This window comes from Thunnus maccoyii, chromosome 17 (genome assembly GCF_910596095.1).
Source record: "Thunnus maccoyii chromosome 17, fThuMac1.1, whole genome shotgun sequence".
Classification (NCBI taxonomy): Eukaryota; Metazoa; Chordata; class Actinopteri; order Scombriformes; family Scombridae; genus Thunnus; species Thunnus maccoyii.
Window position 1 is genome coordinate 22,070,607 of NC_056549.1, and position 19,014 is coordinate 22,089,620.

At 37.8% G+C, this 19,014-nt stretch overlaps 1 protein-coding gene and 1 long non-coding RNA gene across 5 annotated transcripts in view; one reads left to right on the plus strand and one right to left on the minus strand.

The window, feature by feature from the left end:
• Positions 1-19,014, plus strand: part of lama2 (laminin, alpha 2) — a 206,596-nt gene that overhangs the window by 96,075 nt on the left and 91,507 nt on the right. For all 4 annotated transcript variants that reach the window (XM_042389960.1, XM_042389962.1, XM_042389961.1 and 1 more), the window contains exons 18-21: positions 377-490; positions 3,708-3,835; positions 6,695-6,781; positions 14,799-15,010. In XM_042389960.1, the coding sequence (XP_042245894.1) occupies positions 377-490; positions 3,708-3,835; positions 6,695-6,781; positions 14,799-15,010 (541 nt within the window). The remainder of the gene's footprint in view (positions 1-376; positions 491-3,707; positions 3,836-6,694; positions 6,782-14,798; positions 15,011-19,014) is intronic.
• Positions 11,023-11,374, minus strand: LOC121882036. The gene is made up of 2 exons (XR_006092011.1): positions 11,307-11,374; positions 11,023-11,206 (listed from the first exon to the last, which is right to left on the minus strand). It is a non-coding gene; the product is annotated as an uncharacterized LOC121882036 (long non-coding RNA).

Below are 19,014 nucleotides of genomic sequence, written 5' to 3' on the forward strand. Positions count from 1 at the left end.
TTATGTTTGTCTTTAATATACCTGATTCTTAAATATGTTTTAGCATTTGTGAACACAGGCTTCCTAATTATTGGAGTCTTGACTGATATATTATTTTAGTATACATGCACCCACACACACACACACACACACACACACACACACACACACACACACACAGGCACACTCTCATACATGCACAAAGTTTACAAAAGTCAGATAGACAAACATACATAATCCCACAGAAACATACAGTATTACACACGTAATTGCATACAAACAGACACACTTGAGGTGCTAATTAGAAGATCACAGGGTAATTACTTCACACTACAGCAACTTAAAGATAGACAACTCTGCCTATCTTGCTGAATGTGTTTGTGTTTGTGTGTTTCAGGAGTGTATTCCTGGTTTCCGGAGGGTTAACGGGATTAGGTATAATGGTGTGTGTGAAGCTTGTCATTGCCATGGACATGGTACACAATGCCACGAGGTCACAGGATACTGCCTGGTAAGATGATCAGTAAGTTGATTGTATGTCTCATTTATTTATTTATTCTTTCTTTTAAATTGGTAAGCCAAAAAAAAATGAAGAAAGAAAAACAAAGAAAAAAGAAAAACAAACAAATAAAAAGTATGCTTTTTTCTTTGAGAAAAAGTACCAGACATCAAGTGTTGAGAACAACAAATGTACCTCATGAAAGCCCCTTACTGCTTTTGATATTCACAAAATTGTAAAAGATAATACTAAAATGGAAAAACATTTGAAAATGGTGCAGAATGTTTCTTTCAAGCCACAGTTAAATTTTCAGACAGAATATTGCTTGTACTGTGTGTGTACTCAATACATTATAAAAAAATGTTGACTATAATTTCTCTTTTAAGTCATAAAGCTGTCACCCTATTTATCATCATTAAGATGTAATGGTAAGTGACCTGTCTGTCATGAGTAAATGAGCTGACATTTTTATTTATATTTTGAACAGTCAACCTGCCTGCATGAACAGCATTGATTTTCAGATGAATAATTCAGAAAGGCTCTACATTGCTCACAAGTATTGATTCATTTTAGTTCAGAGTTGATCCTATAAACTGTAGAAAAACCATGAATTTAGTGTCGGTGACGTCACTAATTGGTCTCTGAAATCTGGAGTTGGATCTTGGCATTATTGTGTCTGTTGATTGTGCTCAAAAATCCAAATTTAGGCAACAAGCTTGAGCTTCAGTGGAGCAAAACCAGCAGCAATTGGTGATGATATCCTGAGGGAGTTTAGACTGGGAGACACTTTAAGCCTCAATGTCATCTTAAAGCCTTTGAACACACGGCTTTAAATATTTTTAAGCATTTTTCTATTTTTAAGCATTTTTCTAACACTTCTCAATAAAAAAGCATCAATCAAGGTTAAAAAAAAAACATCTTTCAGTATTATCTATGAGTTTAACACTCAAAAACTCTTACTCTAACTTGCTTCATCAGGACTATGTAACCAAACAACCCACCAACTGTCATCAGATTTAATACAACTGTACAAATTTGGTAACACTTGATTTTACAGGTAATGTTACCATAACTCCTGATTGGTGCACTCTCCAACTAAGCACTGCCCACGTCAAACTAGTCAGAAGAACTCAGAAAACAACAAAACTGTTCAAACTTTGGCAGAAATGAGGGTTTGGTAGAGAGTAGTTACAAAGGAATGAAGAACAAATCAGTAACAACCTGATAAGTAATGAGTCGTTAATGAGTAGTTTCTAAATAACTGAATAACCTAATCTAGGACGATATAGTAGATAATGTTGAGTTTCTAGAGAACAGACTGGAAGAGATGACATTAATGAATCATCAGGGAATAATTCGATTATAAATATCTATGAATCAAAATACTGAGCACTTTCTTGATGAGTTTTTCCTGATTAACTCTGAAGCAGACGCTATGCAGATCAAAACTAGTAACAACAACCATTACCAATCCATCATGTGAATTAATCTCTCAAATGGTCTCATATGAAAAGAAAAAATACACATTAACATTGTATTGAAGAGAGTAGTTGTGAGTTTTCTCAGTCGCTCTATCTTCAATACAATCTTTTTTGTAAACTGCCAATAAATCAGTTGCAGAGGAAGAAGGTAATCTTCGTGGAGCCACCATCTAGTGGCCATTAGAGGAACTTCAGGTCATGGCATTTACACCCAGGTTTCACACAAACTACACATACACAGAGATAAACATTAAGAGGATGACACACACACACACACACACACCAATGTGCAAATGCGCATACACACACATATATGCCAACCTGCTCATGTGGATCCGCACACACATCGTCACTCCCCCGTCAATACATCGCCTTAGGCTTAAGCTGTCAGTTAGCATCAAATACACACCTCCAACACACACACACACACACACACACACACACACACACACACACACACACCGAGAGAGAGAGAGAGCTGTGGGTTTTGTATTACCATGTTATGTTTCATTATAGATGAGGAGGATGCTGGGATATGTCAGAGAGAGAACACACACTCTCTGAGACAGAAAAAGACAGACAGACTGGCAGGGTCTCTCTCTCTCTCTCTCTCTCTTCTCTCTCGCACACACACACACACACACACACACGCATACAAAGAAAAAGAGACAAGTTGACATTAAGTCACTCATAGATGTACACACACACACTTGCACACATACACTTCCTGTTTACATATTCATACACAGTGACAGGCAGACAGATAGAGGCACACACTTCCTCGAGGACTGTGTTTTCTGAGGAAGGGAAAAAACAAGTGATCAACCTGTAGATATACAATGATAGTGGTCAAAGAATAAAAAGATGGAATAAAATAATAATAATCAACAGTATTAATTATTCTGCCATAATAATTTATGGCAGAAAAATCAGTCAGACCATTGTAATAATAATAATGGGGAGTACTGAACCATAAACCCTGTATTGTGTATTGTGCTGAACTGTAAACTGAATGTATCATTACACCCTCAGTGGTTAGCATTAAGCAGAAACAAGTCGACAAAGCAGGCTACAGAAAACCACCTAAAGGAAAAAACTAAAAATAAAAAAAAAAGTAGTGTAACACTTTCCCCAATACACACATTTGTTGACAGGTTCTGAGGGACATTAGTGCGAGTGTTTGATTGTCCCTGTGAGTCATGTGCTTAGTTACTGTTGTAACAAAATGTGATGTGACGCTAATACTAAACCATATCATTAACCTTGACCTCCTCGGGATTGTTTCTCCTCATGCTCTCTGCTTGATAATAATTTAATTTGACAGCATTATTTGATCACAACATGCTTTTATAAAAAAAATGTTTCTTTGTTTCAAATGTTTTCTCTTTCCTTATTGCAGTGCTGTAACCCTTGAGCCTTTTTTAGTTTTTATCTTTCTGACTTTCAATATCTTTAGCTTTAGCTCTATTAATTACAAATTTACTTGATTTGTCACTTACTATACAATTTCATCATCAGTTTGTTTTCCCACCTAACAACACCAAACAAACACTAAATAAACATGCACTGTCTGTCAGGACTAAAAAAAAAAAAGAAAGAAGAAAGAAAGTGTTACTTGAATGAAAATTTAGAAAGTGGTGAACCTGCCTGAAAACACATGAATTGTGGGTGATTGATCAAACGGCTTGTTTGCCAAATAGCTTGGTTCTCATGACATAAATGAACTTTAACCTTTGTGTCTCCTCCAGGACTGTTCCCACCACACCACAGGCCCCCACTGTGACACCTGCCTACATGGTTACTATGGCAACGCCACCAAAGGGTCACCTGCGGATTGTCAGCCCTGCGCTTGTCCGCTCAATCTGCCTGGCAACAAGTAAGTTATCAAGACGCCAGGGCTAATTCCGCCATGATGACACAATTTAATCAAATGCCTCAATCTATCACTGCTGACCCCAATGACTCTGTGGCCCCAATTCTCTCTTTTTGACCTGTCTCCTAGTAATGTTCTCCTCTCCTCTACTCTCCTCTCCTCACACTCAGACTACTTTTTTTTTGGTCTTAAAAAGATATCACCACAGAAAGCAGCTTCATCACTGTATGAATATCATGGTAATCACATGCATAGAAATATCATAGCAGGTAGGAGCATCAAAATAAGTGGATAAACATTATCTCTGTGGGTGGAAATGTCATCACTGTTGGTAGAATCAATGTAAATTCGGCCAGAAAATGTTACACAGTTGTAAACCCAGACCTCCCACATGTTATTGCAGTAGTTTAAACCTTTTACCATACTATTAGTCTGGTATGGAAAACCACTTGCTGTGCTTACATCACAGGCTCAAATAATTGTTGTTCATGCAACAGAAAAGCAATTATATCTGTCTCTGTGAATGCAGTTGCACCGTCTATTAATAAACTCATGATTGATCAAATTCATAACAGCTATTATTGATTATTCACTGGAAAAGGTATGTTTGAGCATTAGTCCGCCTAGCTAAACAGTGTTGGCCCATGGATAAAAAATACATGTCTTCATGGCCATTGTTGGCCCTGATCAACCTTCCATCTTCCTGTGAGATCGCCTACCTGGCGATGAAACCTGGTCAGGTATATTTTTATGGTCTTACAAAGACTGGGGTCACCACTTGATCCTTGGATTTTCAGAGGGCTTTCTGATGGAAACTGATACACACAAAAAATATAGAAGCGTTAGTTCACGGCAGGAAATATTACCTCTGCTAATATGCATCTGCAATTTCTCTAAGTGGCCAGAGAGAGATGCTGTATGTTAGGTGCACAGATGTCACCAGCATGGACACACATACACACACACACACACACACACACGCACACACACAGACAGCAGCAGCTGAGAATTTTCATGCAGTCATGACACGTCATGTCCAAACTTCTCAGAGCTAAAGAAAGACACAACTCTCTCTCTCTCTTCTCAGCTTTTCTTTCTCCCTCTAACCCCTCCAGTAATAATAGCTTGAAGGTGCTGTTCCTCTCAGCCCCTCAAAATAGCCATCTAGTCCCTTATGTTCACTCAAGCCAATCACTCAAATAGCCAGCCAGCCAGCCAGACTGTTTCGGTTAGCAGTAATGTCTAAGCTCTGACAAAGTGCTGTCCATATTAGTTTCAGCATAGGAAGCAGGGTGGCGATTTGTAGCGAATCAATAGAAATTAGTTTAGTCTTTCAGTGCTGTTCCTTTTTATTTACACCAGGGCTTAATTACCTCACTGCCAAGGATGTTTCCAGTCTTTTCTGTCAGTAAGCAGTATCTATCAATCTATCCATAGGGTCTATACATATGGGCCATAAACATTTTCACCCAAAAATTCAATTCCTCTTCTTTCACCACTCTTCTTACAAATTTCATCAAATTTTTTTGGCACATAACATACATTAATGGCCTGGAAAAAAAAAATGTAATTGATGTATATTGATATTCCACCCATTTTTCTGTCATTGTTTTTTTCTGTGTAGACTTTGCCTAATTAAATTACACATTTGTGCAATTTTAACCAATTTTAGATGACTTGTGCACACGGCAAGATAAACTTATAAGACAATATTTTTGTGGTGTTGAGTCTGACTCACTTGAAATTTTAAACAATTATTCCTTGTAAAAAGCCCAAATACTCTCAGGATTTAAATATTCTCCAAAAATCTTAATGCAGATCTGTATTACATCTGTATAGATTAAAAGCTTTCAGCATGTTCTATTATTAGAACAACTGATTTAGAGGAATGTGGCGCCTTTCCAAGCTATTTGGATTACATTTGCATGAATATAAAGAAGCACCTATCTGATTAACTAAAAACAAACATTCCTGTCCGGTTATTTGACCTATTTTTTAACAATTCATTATTATGATATAAAATGACATATTCCAAAATAACATTATCCACATAATTAACAATGTGCACCTCTTGAATCAAACTATTTTCTCAAAATTTTACACACAAACATTTCTTTTGGGAGAAATTTTTACTTGTTTCACACATGTTCATCTGTAAAACAATTTTGAAAAGAAACTTCTACACCCACCTGATATACAGTAACTTCTGGCCATTATGAGTATAGTTGGTTTAAAAAATATTGTAAAAATGTTTTTTCCCCCTTTAATACAACAGCTATTATTCAATTATTACCCATTTTATATAACAGTTGAGTGTTATTTTAAAGATATTTGTTGCTAACACTCACTGGCCAAGCTAGCTTACTTATAACTCGGTCAGCTAGCTCACAGTTAGCGATCCTGTCTGTCAGCTAGTGAGTCAGTCTGGGACCTGGAACCCGAGCCAGCAGAACTATCTATAGTTTATGGAAGTGGGAGGGTGACAGAATGAGGGTAAGAGACTATTGCTTCACTCTGTCTCTGTGTCTCTCTCTCAGTTCATTTTGGGTACAATTCGTAGGGAAGAAGAGTGATTTCAAATTCAGGAGTGTGTGAAAGTACAGACAGATGTGAGATGTGGCTGTGAGAGAGACAAGAGGTTCAGTGCGTGTCTCTCAAAGTGTGAATGTGAGGATTGAAAAGTGAAAGTAGGGACACAGGTGTGTGTGTGTGCAGAGGGAGACGAACAATGGCCTTAACCCGTCTCTGTCCTCTCCTCTTCTTCCTCTTCCTCTTCCCCCTCTCCGCACTGGGACAACGTTACGGGATCCATCAACAACTTCAACAAAAACAACAACAACGTCGACTCGGCAATCACAACAGCTTCAGCCCCACCTGCCACCTAGGTGAAGAAGGGGAGTTGCTGTGCGACCAGTGTCAGCCTGGATACACAGGGCCACGATGTGACAGGTAACACACACACACACACAAAACACCCACTGAATGTCAAAAGTTAAACATAGAAAATCACACAAAAGAAAACACACATATGCACAAACTATATGCCTTTATGTCAAATGTTATGTCTTTAAGTTGATTTTAAAGTTTAGCTAAGTTCATTACTACTTAATAAAGATCTGGAAAATGACTTCATCGCTGTTAATCAAAAATGTCATAAATCTGGTAAATTTTAAATATTTTTTAACAATTTACAACAGCATTAACATGAATAAAACGTTACTCAGTTAAGCACTAAGTATGTTTCATGACCAAATTGTGGCGTCAGTACAGAATTACCTGCATAATTTCAAGTGTGCATAAGAACACTCATCTTAAAAATACAACCATTATTATTGTTGTCATTCCTCAGAATGACAACTTGAAAATAACTCTGGACAGCAGTCAGCCATTCCCAAATGAAAACAGAACCTGCTGCTCATTAGCTTGTGTTTGAGTGCTTTCTTATATGTCCATCTAGCTGTCTGTGCACAGCGTATTTATTAGTTGACTGACTGATTCTTGTTCCATTAGCTGTGAGTGTCTTTACCAATTTGGACTAATGAAAAGTGTCTCTAGATGTTAATCTTGTTAAAACTTCAGGATTTACTGTCTTTACTGTTTGGTGATGCAGACAGAGTAAATGTTATCTTTCACCACCCAGGCTCAGTGAAATACATGTGGACTGTTTTTGTATTGACCTGAAAATGGCCACAGTCCAAATTATGAGGTAGTACTCAGTATCTTTAATTTGGTTCATTTTGGAGAATATTATTGTTGTTTAATTCCTGTACAAAAATGTTGCTGGTGCAGGTGTTAGCCTTGTATTTCTGAAAATTCAGGCTGTCAGAAAAAGCCTTGTGTTTAGTAACTTAAGCCAGCTGAACATTGAATAGCAAATGAATGTTGTTGGCACCATATTGTTGTGTGAGCTGAGGTATGACGTAAACCTGAGGTTAAAGTCCTTGCCATGATGTGAGGTACTTTATTTTCTATTTCTATATTCAATACACATTGTACATAAAAAAGTGGTCTCATAAAACTCATATATTTCTTGTGGAAAGAGGAATGTTTTCTATCGCTTGTTTTCTCAAGTTTTTCTGTATGAAGGTCTGCAGTACCAGATTTGTCAGAGAGGTACCATGAAGACACATAAGAAAGAATCACACATAAATATTGGCATCTATTTCTTATTTGTCACCCTCTATAAAGGTTTTATGAGTTAAGAGTCATTTACTACTGCATTATAGATCATTATTAAGAACAACTTTTGGGTTTTGTCTATACCTTCTATTTGGTAATGTTTATAATTTATCATAAATAAATACTCATGTTTCTCACTTTTTAATAAGCCATCAAGTCTAAAGTTAAAAATGCTAATAAGTCATTTAAAGGGGTTTCGATCTACTGTATTAAGTCTGCAGTTGTAAATGTTAATAAGTTTTAAATGAATTGATCTTGGTCCAGTTAAGTGGTCAAACAGTCCAACCAATGTTGTTCTTGTTAATGACTTAACTGATTAAAGTTTTAGTAAATTATTTATTAATCATTAATAAAGCCATTAGAAATAACTTATAAACCCTGTACAGAGGATGCTTTGTTTGAAAGTGGTGCCCAAATACCAAACCAATTGATTTATAGCCATCATACTCTGGACATTGGAGAATATTGACTAGACTGCATTATATCAAACTAGGTCTGGTTGGGTATCAAGATTTCAAGAGACATCTTCAAAGTGCTGGCTTGATTTTCTTATGGTTTATCACTGAATACAACATTATAGGATATTGTATACACTGAACTTTACAGTATGATGCATTCATTCTTGAATTTTCTGTTACTGAAATTTGAATTTCTGTAGACTGTGCTTCACCTCCTGTACAAGCTGTCTATTTTCCTTGTTGATGATAGCAATGGAAAATGCTGTCATGGTAAAAAAATAGAATTTCTATTTTGTTATCAGTCATTGTTTGGTGGGTAATAATATAAAAATAATTTTGGTAAGAGGCACTGTGCTTCAAATAGGTGTTCACTTCCACTTTCACCAGGCCTTTGCTGTGTGTTGCCAGTTAAAAGAGAGGTGCCGGTGGCTACAGGGCCTCAGCTCGCTGCCCTGCATAGTCTGCATGCCTCGCCATGCTGTCCACAGCAGAATCTCTCTGTCTGCCTGTTAGTCTTTTTATAAACCTCATTTGCCTCTGGAAGGCAAACTGACTCACTGTCAGTCCATTTATTTAACTCACAGTATGGCATCTTCATTGCAATAAAACCCAGATATTGACAGACATAGTCTAGTGCAGACTGGACGCCTAACCAGTATGTCAACTATTCCAGTGTACTTCCATGTCCAACCATTAGTGAGTGTGTATTTATTAAAATGTATGTGTTTTTTTAATGCAACAAAAGATGATCAGAAGGCTTTGAGAGTTTGTTTGCTGGTTTGTTCTGGTGAGAGAGCCTACGTGTATGTATATGTTGATGTGAATGTGATGTGCTGTTGAATATACAGAATGCATCTGTGTATTTACAATCTTGTGTTCATGTGCTTTTCTGATGCCATATGTTACCTCCAGTCAGTGAGAGAGGACGGCTGGTAAACAAAAAGGAGAGAGAAACAAAGATAGAGACTGTTGTTTGCTGCACTGACTTAAAGCACATAGGAGCTTATATAATGTAAAATAATATTTTATTACTAATGACTGTATTAAAGAGGTAATCAGCAGTAGGTTGTTTCTTGTTCTATTAGTCTAATTGATATCTGCTGCACACTACCTGCCATTACACTTCATTATCTACAGTGCTTTTGTTGTTGTTAGTGGTAATTAATTGTAATGTGCCAATTTGTCTGTATTATGGGCTTTAACAAAATAAGCTACTCTATTCCACCCATGCTAATAGACTATCCCCTTGCTGCAAAGTGATTCTGCTTTTTAATTTCCTGTCCATAAACAGCCATTTAGAATTTAGCTGAAAGCTTTTTAAATGCAGCTGTCTAACAAATAAGTCAACCAAAACACTATGACTTGTAAGCTGTTATTTAGTGCTGTTTAGGGTTTGCCAGTATGTCTGGAAGTTATTGGTCTTTAAAGGTAATTCAGGTTTTACACATTCATTTAGATTTTGTTGACTCAACACCATCTCTCACTTTAATCGGTTACCTGTTCATCTAGAAAAATGGAAAGCTATTATAATGGTTATGATGATCTTAAATGTTATTAAATTTAGCAGTATTAACCTAACAGCCTTAAAAAATTACAGTCTGGTCAATTAGAAAAGGAAAAACTAAGCCTAACATCCAACCAAATTATACTATAATTATACTATATGCACTGAGGTATTATTGGTAATAGAGTACTTGCAGTGTTAAAATTAGTATTTGCATAGTATTAGTTCAGCATTACTAGAAGAAATGGTTGCTGTAGTTTTAATGAATACTGTCAATGTCTTGTGAATAAATACAAACCTGAGCAGACACTGAATACAATTTAATTTAAAAAGATTTTGAATTGTCCACAGCCTTGACTAAATCATGAGTCAATACCAGTTATAAAACAGCTCTGGTATATGATAATATTGAAAAGTGAAATCATGAAATTAGGACAGAAAATTGGAAATGTCTACTTGATTTTTTTTTGGCACTTTGGTAAGTTTTAGAAAAGTAACACAATGTTTTAGAAGGGAAGAGTGACATTGAGTGTCTGATGAAGAAAGATAAAAGACTAAAAATGTCAGGACTTATTTCTTATAAAAATTATGTGCCTCAGTCTGTATGTCTCTCACCTTGTCTGTCTGTCTGGCTCTCCTCTTTTAAGTATGAGACACAACAACTGTTGGCTTTGATATAAAGTGTGATAAAACGAGACACCAACAGAATCAAAGGTGGGACTTAATAAGCAGCAACCAAAGTTAAGGTTCAGAGAAAAATAAAAAAAACTAGATATCATTAATTATGAGCTTAACTCCCAGCTTATCTGCTTCATTAGCATTGTGCAGGTATATGGTTTGATCGCATTTGATCTACAGTGAACTTGTAAAATAAGCAAACAACGCTGCAACTGTCATCAGACTTTAAACAATTGAACCACATCCACTTCAATCCAGTGACAACAGCACAAACAGAAAGAGTCTCTCATAAGAAAAAAAAAAACTGTTTGACTTTGGCAGAAAGGACGGAGCAGGTGAAGTGCAGACACTCAATGGCATGGAGACAGGGCTATGATAGAAACAAGGTATTTATTATGAAGACTGGGCAGGCCTGGGTAAGCTTGGGCTAGTAACTGGGAACTGGGGCTGAGGATTGGGCTGGAAGCTGGGAAGAGCAGGGATCCAGGGAAGGGAAGCAGGGCTGATGAGACGAGACAAGGGACTGGAGACGAGCAGGAGACAGAGCAGATGGAACTGCAGGAGGCAGGAAACAGGGTTAGGCACAGGAAATAAGGCAACAACAAGAAAACTGGATAAATGCAGGTGAAATGGCTTGAAGCGTAGTAACACTGACTGAAGCAGAGGCTACGATCTGGCAGGGTGGTAGTGGCAGAGCTGGGTGTTTGTAGCTTGATAACAGTGATGAGGTACAGCTGGGCTCTGCTTTGACTCCAGCACACCTGTCTCCACTCACACAATCACACACACACACACACACACACAAGGAGAGAGCCACCTGTAGAGTGGCAGCAGGTTAAGCAGACACAGGATCATGACAATAAGACCTTATTGACCTTATTTTCCTGCCTTAAAGGTAGAGTCAGTCATTCTGCAAACAAATGCACCCTTCCCTTCGTGCTCCTTCAGAATCTCTGACCCCCAATTCATGGATGCGCATTGCCAAGGCAACGACCAAAAGAGAAATATGGCGGAATCCAAAGAGAAGGTCTCCACCTGTGTTCCTTTACAGGTTTTTCAAATTGAAATGCCTACTCAGCCTTTAGCAAAAAGCAGTGTCATACTTGCTCACTGTAAGTTAGAGCATGAAAAATAACACCCACAAGTCACACCAGATTCTGCTCTGATCCGGAGGTGTTTACTGGCGGGAGGAGAGCTCAGAGTTTATTTTTGAAACTGTGAGCAGCAGCAACAGTGACTGCTCTGTCTGTGTGTGTCTGTGTGTCTGTTAGCACGTTTGGCAGAGCGGCAGCAACAGTGAGCTCTCAGTCTGTCACTGTGACTACTGTCTAGGTGGACTAGGGGGTTTCTATCTGTTTATATGTGGCAATGTCATCATGCAGAAACCTACATCTGGTCACGTGGGTGAAAGTTTTTAGAAGGGCTTGGGAAAATGATATTTTGATGCTAAAACAAACGGACAAAAATGTGAACTTTCAGATTTAAATACATATGGAACACTAATGTGAAGCTACAGAATGATATAAAAACGTCAGAAACTCAAAAAAAAAGTACCCACCCTTTAATATCTTTAAATCTACAGCATTTTTATTTATATGGAAGTCCCATTTACTTTGTGAAACAGCCCCAATTTTTACTTTCAACAGAAAGTATGCAGTAACACAAAACAAAATGATCTCAAAATGCTTTAAAAGTTACAGAGAAAAAGAATGTTTGAGGGGAGCAGCCTGTCATCCCCTGGCGCCAACTCCCCTTTCATAACACTAAAAATAAAAGAACATAACGTTTACGATCCCAACCCCTCTCCCTCTTCTTCTGTAACTCTCTACCACTTGTGCTCACCATCTGCTTCCTGTACCCTCTGATGGTTTTGACCAGGTGTCTGACCCCCATAATATATCTCCTTCACACACTCTAGACTCCCCAGTATAAATACCTTCACTTCCTCCTGAGGCCTTATAAAAAAGGAACCACACATACGATACCAAGATACCACGACAGTATGGAATAGAATAGAAGATAACAGAGTTGAATAGAAGCCCCAAAGTATGAATTTGTCTACCAAACAGAACACACACACATTCTTTCCTCTCCTATCAAGAAGTGAGATTGCTGATAGTACATTTCCCCACTTGACTATGAAGGATGTGCTCAAAGCACTACACACACACCAACAGCAATACACACACACACACGCGCTCACTTCAACAACACGCACACACAAGCTAATAAACCAGTTCTATTGAGGAGGGTCAGTGGTAATAATGGCTGGCTGCTCTTGACTCTTTCCCTCTCTCTGTCCTTTCTTTTCCCTCCTCTCTAAATTCAATTCTCTTTCCAATGTGAAGACCTCCCACCCTCCTCCTCCCTCCTCCTCCCTTTGGTCTCTCTCACCCGTCCTCTCCTCTTTTATCTCAATTCCCTTATCAGCCTGTAGAGCTTTATTTCAGCTTGTTTTATTTAGTTTCAGTGGCTCTTGTCACGGTGCAGCACTCTCAGGTTGATATATTTTCTCTTATATGCTTCCTCTTATTATTAATCAAATGAAAGAGTCTGAAAAGCAAAAATAAAAGTCCTTAAATGGTGTGACAGTTGACACATTTGTGTGTCCTTGTCCTTGCTCAAGGGTGCTAACAACCATTTCATATTTTTGTTTCCACGACCAATACCAATCAAGAGGATGTAATTTTATGGCATTTTCCTTCATGTCATTTTTCAAATACAGTGAACTTGATAACACAATAGAATCAAATTACATTTTGATTTATTAGCCAGACAGTGTCTCAATTATGTTCAGTAAAAGTATTAGTCATTTGCTGACACCACAAAGATACTAGGAAACATGTTTTTTTTTCTCTAGAAACATATGATTTCTTAATATCTTTAAGAATCACCTCCAAAAAACATGTTTATTATTACATCACACATTTTTGTTAATGTATTTTCTCAGATGTATTTAATATTTTTACTCTGAGTAAAACCTGATAGTCTGCTGTAAATAAACTGTTTTGGAACGAACTGCCCGAAGACACTGAATCTCATTTTTAAAAATCTCTATTAGAGCTTATTTTTATAAACTCTCATTTCATGTCTGTAAATGTTTGGTTTGGGTGTTTGCCCTCTAGCGCTTTGTGTGTATATCTATGGGATAATGCTTGTGTGTGTGTACAGTATGTGATGCAAGTGTGTGCTAATATGAATTATACAACAGGTACCTTTAGCCAAGCAGTCTGGTCAAAGACTCATGATAACAATGCTGATCATTCCCTTGGAGCACAGCTAGATGAGCTTTATTGCTTGCTGATGGTGGAGATTTTGGTTGGCATCGGTTGCTAACTCCTGTGGAATGAGACCTACTGTAATTAGCGATTGTGTATTTGCAGATGAGTATCGTATGCGAGCTGAAAGCTAAGGGGAACTTTATTTTACCTGCTTAGAGATGTTTCTTTCTTTAGTTGTTAGATACTGTACAAAAGAAAGAAAGAAGAGGTGAGCTACCGCATATTTTCTTGCAGCCCTTAAAAGATGAGCAGCACTACATTTTCGAAGATAAGCTTCTAAATGAAAGCAGAGGAAAACTGTATTTTCTAGCAAGATGTGTGTCTCTTCTATCTGCTCTTTCAATGTGACCTGATTCAGTAGTATCCTAAATTAAAATTGCCGTGACATCTTTTCGCTACAACTTTGAGGCACCCTAAGGCTGAGACGGTGATCCAAATGTTGAGGTTCTTTACAGCCCTGATGTGAAGAATTGTATGTGATTATAGCATCTTTCAAATTATTGTTTTTGTCTGTAAAAAAATGAGACATTCCTGGTGAAAACTAGTTCAGTCAGTTTCAACATATTCATTCTTAAAGGCAGATCAGTGTCTTATTCGACGCTATGACTAGAAGTCGCCAAAGTCAGAAATTGTCAGACCTCACTAATATAGAGGCCCTTTCAAAGGAACTGTAGCAGAATATCTCCAGGATTTGTTTGTCTTGACATGTTTAAGTAATTTGTGATGCCAAATTAGAAATGTTACAGCCTGTAGAGTGTTCCCACATATCCTCTTTGTGTTAACACCCAGGCACCAGATGATATACAGAGCATCCAATATGAAACAGCATTATCACTACGACTCTCTGTCTCTCTGCTGCCTCCTAGATGTTCCAACGGATATTACGGCCAGCCAACTGTGCCAGGAGGCTCCTGCCAGCCCTGTGATTGCCATGGCAACCTGGACCTATCCGTGCCAGGTAGCTGTAATCCAATCACAGGCCAGTGTCTGCGCTGTCGCCAAGGTTATGGTGGTGCGGCTTGCGACAGTTGCGCTGAAGGTTACTATGGAGACGCCATCACAGCAAGAAACTGCCAACGTAAGTAAACATCAAAAATAAACAAAGAAACAAATATACATGTAAATCTCTGGTTTACTCATGTGGCGTCACTGTTGAAAGCTACAGTTAATACATAAAACTAATCAAAATAACAATCAAGGAAGTAATAAACCAATGCAAAAGTGTAAACATAATCAAATGTTCCAATTACTGTTAATATTAGCTGTACAGTAGATTTTAGGTCCATATATTATTTGAAAGCAATACTTTGTGATGTCTGATGAAAGAAATTCTTTCTTCTACAAGTCAAATATTCAACTCATAAGCTCTCAAACACACCCTCGCTCAATTCAATACACTCAGCAATTTTGCTGCTACAGCCTTACCTGGTATGGTTCGACCAGTAGCTTATGGTGGCTAATTCTAGCCAATGTTTGATAGATATTGCTGTGTAACCGACCGTTGAGCTAGTCTGCAGACTTTAATACTCTTTGCTTCTTGTACTATTGTTACAGTGCATTTTGCACTCACCAATTTTCTCTAACTGCCAAACACGGTGGCCGCTGTTCAGCAAATGTAGCATCACTTTAAAGTTTTGACACCTTATTGTACATTCCACAAATACAAATCATATTTTTAGTAAATGAGGTATTGGTATTACCATCATAATGTTTGATAAGGGGACAATTCAGACTTTGTATCATCATCATTGTGATTTTAAAGCCCCTATTTGTAAGATTTGGGAAACTGTATTATTTTGGCTGCTTCTAGTGGTCAAAAAAATACACTGCATACCGCCACCCCTCATCCCCATATACTGACCCTGGGACATTGAGAATGAATTGGATAAAAGCAACATATTGACTGAAACAGACCGTCTTGACATTGTCTATAAACATCAGAATAAGATGTAATCAGATAAGAAAAAGATCCACAGACAGGGACTTTTAGAGGGAAAACATAATCTACTAAAAAATGATTATAAACAAAAGCCGGTAGTGTAGCTTCAGTCTCTCAGCAGGGGTGTTACACTGAAGAGTAGCACTTCCTCTATGAAACTCAATTTTAGTTAATGATACCTTTAATCCTTTCACTAAAACATTGAGTAGATATTACACCATCTGGAGTGTGGTGTGTGTGTGTGTGTGATTGTGCGTTGGCAAGCAGCTGTGCTAGTCGGAGGTGTGATGTCGAAGCAGCCCACTGACTGCCAGCTGTGTTTAAGAGTGAGAATAAAAACTATACCTGTGTATAAAAAAATTTAAAAAAGAAGGGAGGAACTGATAGGCAGAGAATAAGAGAGAAAGAGAGAGATGGCAGCAAATACAGATGTACAGATGGTGCCTGTTTGTGAAAATCTTCATTAAGACTTTTGTTGTTGACAAAAACAGAGTGGCACTGGCAGGAAAGCAGGCAGAAAGACAGATTAACAGACAGAAGCAAAGAGCGACAGACAGGCAGACCAATAAATAGAAAGATAAAACCGTCAGACAAGTACAAAGGCAGGTAGACAGGCTGACAGAGGGTATTAATGTGTATTTGATAGTTCATTGTTCTGTAGTTGTTTCCCCTCTCCACCCAGCTAAATGGCTATTGATTAATCAGCCTGATCTATTGCTCTCCTACAGTGCTGATCGGCTGCTCGTGTCTGGGAGATGGAGGGTTGTTATTGATCCTGTACGAATGACAAAAGACCAGCAGGAATTATTAAAACACAACAACTCTCTCTCTCCCCCCTTCTGTCAGTCTATCTCCCTCTCGCTGTCTATCTCCCTCTCCCTATCGCTCCTAGTCTTAATGAATTTTATTGAGTGGAGCAGGAGAGTTCAGGCCAAGTCCATTTGTGCACTATTAGACTGTAAAAATCCTTTACTTTTTCTTTTGATGTCAAAGTTCCCATCTGCGGACCTTTTTGCTGCAGCCATTTTGTCTCTCCCACTAATATTGGTTCATTTTAATCCAGTCAGGGGATGGAAAATGGTTTGATTTTGCAAGCAAACTTGACCACAAAGTAATTTGTCTGAGGAATAAATTCAAGAAAATTAACTCCCCTGACCATTTTTCACATAGGGAAAAGTCGTTTGGAAGTTGTTGAGAAGATGTGTGAATTGCACTGTCACACTTTGTCCAATCACTGGAACATAGTGAATATGTAGTAATTCAATAATGTAATTATGCTTCCTGTGTGTCTGACACTTAATGAATGTTTCATAGATGCTTCATACAGTAGATCAATAAACCCTTTGGGGATCTTTCTGAAACCTCACAATTCTATTTTCTCTGTTCCTAATGGACTGTCCAGTACAGTCCTCTGTGATGAGACTCTGGCTTTTGTGGAACTGATAGGCCCAAAAAAGTAAATGTCTGAAATGCATGTATTTTGTTTTTCACTCAACCAAAGGTCAGATCAATGCAGCATTTAATGAGACTAAAGCAGTTCAAACTCGACTCTGAAATAGCACGAATATACCAGCAGAAGTTTGTACTCAAAATTTAAAGGGGACTTATTTATTTTTTGTGATTTTCTGTTATTGTTCCAAAACTTGAGGTGTACATATGTAAAAACGCTCCCTTTAAGTCAAAAGCTCAGGCTTCATTTGCAATGGTTTATCTACCATGTAGATGAGTGGCGCATGCGAATAAACGGCTGTCTGTTCTGACTCTTTGTTTTCCACGTTGTCTATGTTGTCCACTCTCATAATCTGCATCTGTTTCGGGCTTAAAGATGTCCGGTTGTATTTGAGAAGTTGACATTTCAAGTAAAGAATGAGGGAAAAAAGTGAAATCCGACTAATATTGTTTGTTAACGCAGCCTCTGGGAGCTGACCAATCAGAACAGAGTGGGCTCATCAGGAGGGGACCTTAAAGAGACAGGAGTTAAAACAGCCTGTTTCAGACAGAGGCTGAACTGAGGGCTTGCATAAGGAGCTAGTCTATGATAAATCAGGAGTTTTTAATTGCAAATCATGCAAAGATATTCCACTAGAGCCCCAGAATAAAAATATAGACCTGGAAGTTTCTTGTCATTGCTGACAGAAAATTAAAAAATGTTTCATTGTTATCTCACACCTAAATTCATGGAAATTCACTTCAACTTCACAGTTTTTAATATTTTTTGATATTTTTATGTAAAGCAAGATGACAACCTCCAGCATGTCCTACATAGGGGTAGATGGCACTTATACCACAACACAGTATTTTTACATGCTTTGATTTAGGGACAAAAAAAATATGAAAAAAATGAAACCCAACCTGAAGGAATAATAAAAAAAACAGAGTCTGATTTAATTGGTTAATTACACCTAACAACAACATAACAGATTCAGACTGCTCTGCTCTGCCATATAAAGTACAAGTGCAAGTAAAAATGAAGTAAGAGGTACATAGAGTCTAATTTCATAGGACTTTCATACATGAAGTCAAGAAGTCTGTGGCTTGAAGGTCACTGGTTTGAATCCCAGCTCTTGAGTTCTGAATGAGAGAATAAAATATGAAACACTTGGCCTTCTTGTCAGCAGCTTCTTTTGAGGTGTTTGCAGTCAAACAGCCTAAAACTGAATTCCACCAGTTGGTCTGCTCATTTAAGTAGTGTTTGTGCAGGGCTGCTTTCAATTGTTCAATATACAAACACTTTTTGAAGTCTGATACTTTATACTGTATATTGCTACCAATGCAGGATACTGTGTGATGCCTTCAAGGACTCCTTGCAAACTCCTTCTGAAGAATGACAAAATGGACTGTATTTGCTATTTTTTTCCCCCTTGGATTGTGCAGCTTTATTTTAGAAACTAAATGACACAAAACTACTGTGTGCCACAGTGGCCAAACAAAAAGGAAACATATATATCTTAATATGTAAGCGTGTAATTAACATTTGAATGCATTTACTAAACAACATTAAGTGTCATTGTTATTTTCCCCTCAAGGCTCCTGAGCATCATATCTCAACAGCATGTTAATGACCTCTATGTTTACTTGTTTACCTTGAGTATGGACTAAATTTGCAATTGGTGTGTACAGCACTATGCATGTATACTTAACAG